The sequence below is a fragment of the Hirundo rustica genome, chromosome 26 (genome assembly GCF_015227805.2).
Source record: "Hirundo rustica isolate bHirRus1 chromosome 26, bHirRus1.pri.v3, whole genome shotgun sequence".
Lineage (NCBI taxonomy): Eukaryota > Metazoa > Chordata > Aves > Passeriformes > Hirundinidae > Hirundo > Hirundo rustica.
In genome coordinates this window covers 812,253-821,167 of record NC_053475.1, presented here as the reverse complement: position 1 = coordinate 821,167, position 8,915 = coordinate 812,253, and the positions used below count along the sequence as shown (strand labels likewise).

General features: G+C 60.4%; 1 protein-coding gene across 1 annotated transcript in view; it reads right to left on the bottom strand.

Annotated features, from left to right (window-relative positions):
- Nucleotides 1-1,658: 1,658 nt before the first annotated feature.
- Nucleotides 1,659-8,915, bottom strand: part of LOC120763302 (fibrillin-2) — a 75,352-nt gene continuing 68,095 nt past the window's right edge. Inside the window, exons 57-62 of the mRNA XM_058423582.1 lie at nt 8,617-8,733; nt 8,282-8,410; nt 7,768-7,887; nt 6,828-7,059; nt 5,679-5,847; nt 1,659-5,085 (exon numbers count right to left, since the gene is read on the bottom strand). Of these exons, the coding sequence (XP_058279565.1) occupies nt 4,711-5,085; nt 5,679-5,847; nt 6,828-7,059; nt 7,768-7,887; nt 8,282-8,410; nt 8,617-8,733 (1,142 nt within the window). The 3' untranslated portion in view covers nt 1,659-4,710. The remainder of the gene's footprint in view (nt 5,086-5,678; nt 5,848-6,827; nt 7,060-7,767; nt 7,888-8,281; nt 8,411-8,616; nt 8,734-8,915) is intronic.

Sequence of the window (8,915 nt, the reverse complement as noted above, 5' to 3'; positions counted from 1 at the left end):
GCTCCTGCTCCGCTCTTTGACGCGTCCCGGGGGGGAACCGGAGCCCCCCCAAAGCCCGGGGCCCCCCCGTCCCTCGTGTGACAGCGAGCACCGGCCCGGAGGAAGAGGAGGAGGCGAGGGGGGGCTGCCGGGTGCTGCAGGAGTGACCCCGGGGACACCGGGACCCAGCGCGGGCCGGCGCAAATCCCCCGATCGCGCACGGAGCTGCGCAAGGGGACGTTTTCCAGCAGAGGCCGAGCTCCTGTTCCCCCCCACCCGGTTCTGTCCCCGGTCCTGGTTCTGTCCCCGGTCCTGGTTCTGTCCCCGGTCCTGGTCCTGTCCCCGGTCCTGGTCCTGTCCCCGCTCTCTCCCGGTTCTCTCCCCGCTCTATCCCGGTCCTGTCCCCGCTCTATCCCGGTGCTGTCCCCGCTCTCTCCCGGTTCTCTCCCCGCTCTATCCCGGCTCTGTCCCCGTTCTATCCCGGTTCTGTCCCCGTTCTCTCCCGGTTCTCTCCCTGCTCTCTCCCGGCTCTCTCCCCGCTCTATCCCGGTTCTCTCCCCGCTCTATCCCGGCTCTCTCCCCGCTCTATCCCGGTCCTGTCCCCGCTCTATCCCGGTTCTCTCCCCGCTCTATCCCGGTCCTGTCCCCGCTCTATCCCGGCTCTCTCCCCGCTCTATCCCGGTTCTCTCCCCGCTCTATCCCGGTTCTCTCCCCGCTCTATCCCGGCTCTGTCCCCGCTCTATCCCGGTTCTCTCCCCGCTCTATCCCGGCTCTGTCCCCGCTCTATCCCGGTCCTGTCCCCGCTCTCTCCTGGTTCTCTCCCCGCTCTATCCCGGTCCTGTCCCCGTTCTCTCCCGGTCCTGTCCCCGCTCTATCCCGGTTCTCTCCCTGCTCCCCCCGGCCCCGGGTGCCGCAGTCCCGCTCGCCCTCTGCTGGTCCCGGGCTCCGTCTGCTCTGGGAGCCGGGAAGAGCTTCCTAAAACCGGGAATATCAGCCCGGGAGGAGCGTCCGGGCTGAACCCACCGGCCCGGCCCCGGCCCGGCCCCGGCCCGGCCCCAGTGCCACCCCTGCCGTGGCAGCGACACCTCCCGCTGTCCCACTGCTCCAACCCTCGGGCGCTGCCCGGGATCCAGGGATCCACAGCTGCCCGGGAATTCCATCCCAGCCCCTCCCCACCCTCCCAGCCAGGAATTCCTTCCCGATATCCCACCCAAATTCCCCCGCTCCAGTCTGAAGCCATTCCCCGTGTCCTGTCCCTCCATCCCTTGTCCCCCGTCCCTCTCCTGGAGTTCCTTTAGGGCCTGGATGGGCTCCGAGCTCTCCCTGGAGTTTCTCCAGGCTGGACAATCCCAATTCTGCCTCCAGGGAAAGCTCCAGGTCGGAGCTGGTCGGGCCCTGCCCTCCCCAGCCTGCGCCCACACAAAGACACGGCCCCGCTTAACCCAAAATAATTTTATTGTTGCCGTTTTTTTTTAAAACAAAAAAAAAAAAAAAAAAAAAAAAAAGGAATTCCACAAAGTGCGGGACAAGGGGCACGGGTTTGGGGTTTCAACATTTCGCGCCCCCCCCCAAAAAAAAAAACCAACCAGTAAGAAATGTCAATATATAAAAAAAAAAAACCAAATCACCACACCAGAGAGGAGGAAACCTTGAGCTTTGAGACTTTGGCTCAACACACACACACAAACCCAGCTCTGCTAATTTATTATTATTATTATTAATAATACTTTTTTGATTTTGGTTTTCTTTAAAAAAAAAAAAAAAAAAGAAAAAGAAAAAAAGAGCACCAGTTGAGGGGAAAAAAAAAAAACAAAAACAACAACCAAACCAAAAATAATAATTAAAAAAAATAATAAAATCCCAAACATCAGGCCACCCATCCTGTCACAAGCTCCGGGACTCTTGTAAAATCCAGAGTCTGGAGCTGCTTCGAGGAGTTTTCAAGTTTGCCCGGAGCCCCGATACAGTAAACACACACATTCCCCACCCCTGCAGCGAACCGGGAGAAATTCCCACCTCTCCAAAAAAACCAAAAAACACCGGGTAAAGCGACAGGAAAATGCGCTCCTGACAGCGCCGAGCGAGCATTCCTTCGGTGGTTCTCCGTAAATGCGGGAGGTGGATGGGCACAGCGCAGAACGCTGGCCGGGAACCAGCTCCCGGGAGCTGCGGGCGCCTCGGGATGAGGCAGTTCCTTGGGAATGAGCACCTCTTATCCCGGGAATCAGCACCTTAAATCTCGGGAATTAATCAGCACCTTAAATCCCGGGAATTAATCAGCACCTTAACTCCCGGGAATCAGCATTTTAAATCCCGGGAATCAGCACCTTAACTCCCGGGAATCAGCACCTTAAATCCCGGGAATTAATCAGCACCTTAAATCCCGGGAATTAATCAGCACCTTAACTCCCAGGAATCAGCACCTTAAACCCCGGGAATCAGCACCTTAACTCCCGGGAATCAGCATTTTTAATCCCGGGAATCAGCACCTTAAACCCCGGGAATGAGCACTTTAAATCCCGGGAATCAGCACCTTAAATCTCGGGAATTAATCAGCACCTTAAATCCCGGGAATTAATCAGCACCTTAACTCCCGGGAATCAGCACTTTAAATCCCGGGAATGAGCACTTTAAACCCCGGCAATGAGCACCTTAAATCCCGGGAATCAGCACCTTAAATCCCGGGAATCAGCACCTCTTATCCCGGGAATTATTCAGCACCATTTATCAGGAATGAGCACATTTTATCCCAGGAATGAGCACCATATATCTCGGGAATGAGCACCTTATATCCCGGGAATTATTCAGCACTTTTTATCGGGAATGAGCACTTTTTTTTCCCCCCCGGGAATCAGCGTTTTTTGGTCCCGGGAATCAGCACCTTATATCCAGGGAATGAGCACCATTTTTTTTTTCCCCCGGGAATCAGCTTTTTTTTTTTTTTTTTTTTTTTTGGCCCGGGAATGAGCAAAGGATTCCTGCAAAAAACAGGGAATGGCCTTGCAGGGATCATGCAGGGAGAGGGAGGAGGGGAAGCCCGCCGGGGCAGAGGGGGCTGTGGGGCAGCACGGAGCCCTCCATCCTCCTCATCCCGATTTTCCAGGCTCCTTTTCGTGCCTTTGGGTCTGCGTTAACCACGGAGCGTGCACCGGGGCCGGCACCTGGGGGTCACGGGGCAGAGGGGGGGGACCCCCAGCCCCCTGCCGTCCCCAGGACGAGGACAAGGTGACCCCGAGTCAAGGACTCTGCTCCTGAGGAACCTCGGGATGTCCCTGCCTCCCTTCCTGCCCACGGCTGCGGGATGGGACGGGAGCACCCGGAGCTGTCCCTTTGCTCAGGACCTGGTCTGTCCCTTTTCTGTCGCCAAAAGGAGCAGGGGAGTCCCCAAAAAGATCGGAGGACTCCTCGAAGTCCCAAAATGCCATGGAGAAGGCGGGGATACAGAGTCCAACCAGGCCAGGGATGGGATGGTTCCTGCAGCACTTCCCAACGCGGAGCTGGAGCAGGAGCTGGAGCTGGAGCTGGAGCTGGAGCTGGAGCTGGAGCTGGAGCTGGAGCTGGAGCAGGAGCTGGAGCAGGAGCTGGAGCTGGAGCAGGAGCTGGAGCTGGAGCTGGAGCAGGAGCTGGAGCTGGAGCTGGAGCTGGAGCTGGAGCTGGAGCTGGAGCAGGAGCAGGAGCAGGAGCAGGAGCAGGAGCAGGAGCTGGAGCTGGAGCTGGAGCAGGAGCTGGAGCTGGAGCAGGAGCTGGAGCTGGAGCTGGAGCTGGAGCTGGAGCTGGTGGCAGATGCACAGACACCACACGGAGCCACGGCTCCTCCCAAAGCTGCCCCCAGCTTTTCCTGGGATGGGGCCATGGAGAACAGGCAGCTGGAGGTGTCCTGGGGAAGGGGCACGGGCGGGAGCAGAGGAGGGGAGCCCCGCTCAGGAGCTCGGGATCTTTGGCTTTCGGGAGCTCTGGCTCGGGCTTGGTCCTTTTGGGCTTGGCTCAGGCACCCCCTGGAGCAGAGCATGGCCGGAGCGGGCTGATCCCAGAGGGACATTTCCCATGGATGGGACATTTCCCATGGGTGTCCCCGTGGTGGCTGGTCCCAGCAGGACATTTCCTGCGGCTGTCCTGGTGGTGGCAGATCCCATCAGGACATTTCCCATGGCAGATCCCATCGGGACATTCCCCGTGACTGTCCCGGCGGTGGCTGATCCCAGTGGGACATTTCCCATGGATGGGACATTTCTCATGGATGTCCCTGTGGTGGCTGATCCCGTTAGGACATTTCCCATGGACATCCCAGCAGGTGCTGCTCCCATCAGGACACATTTCCCGTGGCTGATCCCATCAGGACATTTCCTGCGGCTGTCCTGGCAGTGGCTGATCCCATCAGGACATTTCCCATGGTTGGGACATTTCCCATGGCTGATCCCATCAGGACATTTCCCATGGTTGGGACATTTCCCATGGCTGATCCCATCAGGACATTTCCCATGGACGTCCCAGCAGGTGCTGCTCCCATCAGGACACATTTCCCGTGGCTGCTCCCATCAGGACACATTTCCCGTGGCTGATCCCATCAGGACATTTCCCATGGATGTCCCAGCAGGTGCTGCTGCCATCAGGACACATTTCCCGTGGCTGTCCCGGCGGTGGCAGGAGAGGAGCCCGTTGTTCCCGGGGTGGGTGGCGAGGGGCAGGGCCGCGCTGTCGGGTGGGACTCGGGGGGGGGGATCTCTGGTGGCTTTAGTAGAGCTGGAGCTGCAGCTTCATCCTCAGCGCCTGGCCCAGCTCCCCCGCCAAGTACTCGAGGTGGTTGTCGGCCTCGAGTTTGTGCAGTTCCCGCCGGCGGGGCAGCGCCACGCTGACGATCTCCAGCAGGTACGTGCCCGGCGGGATTTTCTTGCGGCCCAGGTGCAGGAAGCTGAGCCCTTCCTTGTGGTGGATGCGGAAGAGCCCGTCCTCGTTGCCCTGGGAGATGGCGTAGCGCACGCGGTTCTCCAGCGGCTCCACGGCCGGCAGCAGCTCCAGGATGTGCTCCTTGTGCGCCAGCTCCGACAGGTTCAGCGCCATGGACAGCGGCGCGTCCACGTCCATGCTGGCCAAGTTCACCGCCTGGTCCTGCCCCGGGAAGCGGGAGGGGGTTCAGGGGCAGCAGGGAACGCCCAGGGGAAGGGGGAAGGAGGGTTCGGTTCAGGGAAATTCAGCCCCGAATCGACCCTGAGAAGGGGAAGATTTGGGGTTCCTGGTGTCCTGGTTGTGCCTCTGGCACGGAGCTCCCGGCACAGGGCCCGGGGAGGATCGATAACTTCAGCACCATTCCCCCTCCAACCCTAAAATGACCTCTCCTGCCCAGGGCCGTGAAATTCCCGGGAGAGTTTTGGACAGAGGCCGGAACTCCCTCCGAGGAACAGCACCGTGGAATGGTTTGGGTTGAAAGGGACCTCAGGAACAGCCTTGGGGCACCTCCCACCATCCCAGGTTGCTCCGAGCCCTGTCCAAGCCCTGGCCTTGGACAATTCCGGGGATGGGAAATGTGACCTTTATTCCTTGGTTTCACGAGAAGGGTTTGGTGCTGCCAAACCCGGGCGGATGCAGAGGAGCCGCCGGCTCTGCCTGGACTGAGGGAATGGGATCCACTGCAGGCCTCTCTTCCCGAAGGGATGCAGCTCCTGCCTTGCTCCAGCCCCTCCAGCACGCCCTGGATTTCTCACCTGGTGCCTCTCCGTGCCGTTGACGCTGCGCCGCTGCCGGCCCCTCTTGGGGTACCCGTTGATCTTGCACTCGTAGCAGGTCTCGGGGGACAGCAGGTTGTCCTCATCCTCCTCCTGGGGCGCGGGCACGTAGGGACCCTTCCCGAATCCCAAGCCGGAAATGCAGTGGCTGGTGGCAGAAGAGCAGAGGGAGCCGGCTCAGAGCCGTGAATCCCGCGGGAATGTCGCCACCCCCCAGCGCGGGGAACGCCCCGAGGGTCACAGCACGGGACGCGCCCGAGAGAGACCCCAACAAGGCGGCTTCATTAATTAACGGGTTAATTAATCTCCGTCCTGCACTGGTGTCCCAGGGTGGCTTTATGATGTCCCCAGCCGTCTGCTCTGTTTGTGCTGGGTATTTTGTTCTGCGCCTTCTGGTTCCGAGAGCAAAGGGGGAGAAAGAGAAGCGCTCTAGGAAGTGATTTTTTTCAGGAAGTTAGAGAAAAAAGAAACAATTAGTGACTGGCTTTGAAGTGGACAGCTTGATTAGCCCATCACTAATTGTTGGTGGTTTTTTTGTATTTTCCTGAAAAATCACCTCGAGCAGGTGCACCCACAGAGCACCTGTGTCGGAAAACAGCCGACAGCCTGGCAGCCCTGGCATCAGGGATACGGGAGATGGGACAGGGATCTCGGGGCAGGAGATGGCACCAGGATCCCAGGGCAGGAGATGGCACAGGGATCTCGGGGCAGGAGATGGGACAGGGATCTCGGGGCAGGAGATGGCACAGTGATCTCGGGGCAGGAGATGGCACAGGGATCCTGGGGCAGGAGATGGCACAGGGATCTCGGGGCAGGAGATGGCACCAGGATCCTGGGGCAGGAGATGGCACCAGGATCTCGGGGCAGGAGATGGCACCAGGATCCTGGGGCAGGAGATGGCACCGGGATCTCGGGGCAGGAGATGGCACAGTGATCTCAGGGCAGGAGATGGCACCAGGATCCTGGGGCAGGAGATGGCACCAGGATCTCAGGGCAGGAGATGGCACCGGGATCTCAGGGCAGGAGATGGCACCAGGATCTCAGGACGGGCGAGGAGAAGCTGAGGACCACCCGTCCCACATCCCCCATGGAATTCCCAGCAGGGAACGCCCCTCTGGCCCCTCTCACCCCTGTCCTGCTCGGAAGTAGCCGCCGGGGCAGCCGCACAGGTAGCCCCCGTCCGTGTTGGAGCAGCCGTAGCTGCAGGGGCTGCCCCCGGCCGAGCACTCGTCCACGTCCTGGCAGCCCCCGAAGGCCTGGTCGAAGTCGAAGCCCGAGGGACAAACGCACTTGAAGCTGCCCAGGGTGTTGTAGCAGGAGGCAGAGCCGCAGGCAGAGGGGCTGGAGCACTCGTTCTCGTCTGCACGGGATCGTGGAGAGGCGGGACGGTGGAACCGAGGGGTCACGGATAAACGCAGGGTCACAGAGAAACGCGGGGTCACGGAGAAACACGGGGAATGGAGAAACATGGGGACATGGAGAACCACGGATCATGGAGAAATGTGGGGTGATGGATAAACATGGGGTCATGGAGAAACACGGGGTCATGGAGAAATGCGGGGTCATGGAGAAATGCGGGGACATGGAGAAACATGGAGACATGGAGAAATATGGGGTGATGGATAAACACAGGGTCACAGAGAAACATGGGGTCATGGAGAACCACGGGACCATGGAGAAACGTGGATCATGGAGAACCACGGGATCATGGAGAAACGAAGGGTCATGGAGGAACACGGGGTCACAGAGAGACACGGGGTGATGGATAAACATGGGGTCACAGAGAAACATGGGGTCATGGAGAAACGCGGGATCATGGAGAACCACGGGATCATGGAGAACCATGGGATCATGGAATCACAGAACCTTGGGTTGTCCCCCACCGGGACAGGGTAACTCCCACAGGCACAGGATACATCCCATGGGTACAGGATACATCCCCCAGGTACAGGACACATCCCACAGCTAGATCATCCCACAGAAATCCCTCCCAAGGGTACAGGATACATCCCCCAGGTATGGGACACCCCCCCAGGTATGGGACACCCCCCGGGGTCCCCCCACTCACCCACGCACTGGTTCCACTGGTAGTGCTGCACGTAGCCCTGGGGGCAGCCGCAGCGGTAGCCCCCGAGCACGTTCTGGCAGCCGTGCTGGCACCGGTGGTTCCCGTCACACTCGTCCACGTCTGCACCCAAGGGACGCACAGGGAGCTGAGACGCTGTCCCCTGCCCTCCAGGCTGCTCCCGTGCCTCACCCCGGCTCTGCAGTGACGCCTGCAATCCCGGAACTGACCCCCCCAAGCTCCCAGACATCCCTGCTGGCACGGTCCCCGATCCCAGGGGATCCCTGGAAAACATCCACCCACCCTGGGGAGAACATCCACCAGCTCTGCCCCGCTTCAGGCTGAGATCTCTCCCGGTGGGAGACGGGACCATTCCCTTCCCCAAGGATCATCCAGCCCAAGCCCTGGCCCTGCGCTGACATCCCGACCATCCCAGGCTGTCCCTGAATTCCCCTCTGGACCCCTCTCTCCAGAGCCTGGGGGCGCCCCGGGAATTCCCCCGGAGCCCCGGACCCACCTTCGCAGTTGACCCCGGAGCTGTCCAGGGAAAATCCCTTCTGGCACTCGCAGTTGTAGCTGCCGGGGGTGTTGAGGCACTGCCCCTTGGCCCCACACAGCGAGGGCTGAGCCGTGCACTCGTTGTTGTCTGCAAAACACCGGCAGGTTTTTGGTGGAAAATCCCATCCCTGAGCGCCCGCGAGCCCGCCCCTGGCACCGCCGCCGGCTCAGGGACGGTGCAGACGCTGCCAGGGTGAGCGGAGAGGGGCAGGACTGCGGAGGCAGGGCCTGGGGAGCCTCTCCCGAGCCGGAGCAGCTCCGTGGGGATGTGCAGGGCGGGAATTCCGCACCCACCGATGCAGGAGGAGTGGTGCTGGGTGAAGCCAGGGGGGCACTTGCAGTTGAAGCCGCCGATGACGTTGACGCAGAGGAACTGGCAGTTGTGCTGCTTGGTGGAGCACTCGTCCAGGTCTGAAGGGACGAGGAAAAAGGTCTCGGGTCACCCCCGTGTTCCCACGGATGCAGGGCCCCAGGAGCAGCCCCCCTCGAGCTCTCAGAGGGGAGCAAACCTCTCCGCAGCTCAGGGATGTTCCCCTGCCTCTCCTGCAATCCCCAAATCCCCGGGAGGCGGGCACAGCCCCAGCCTGGCTGGT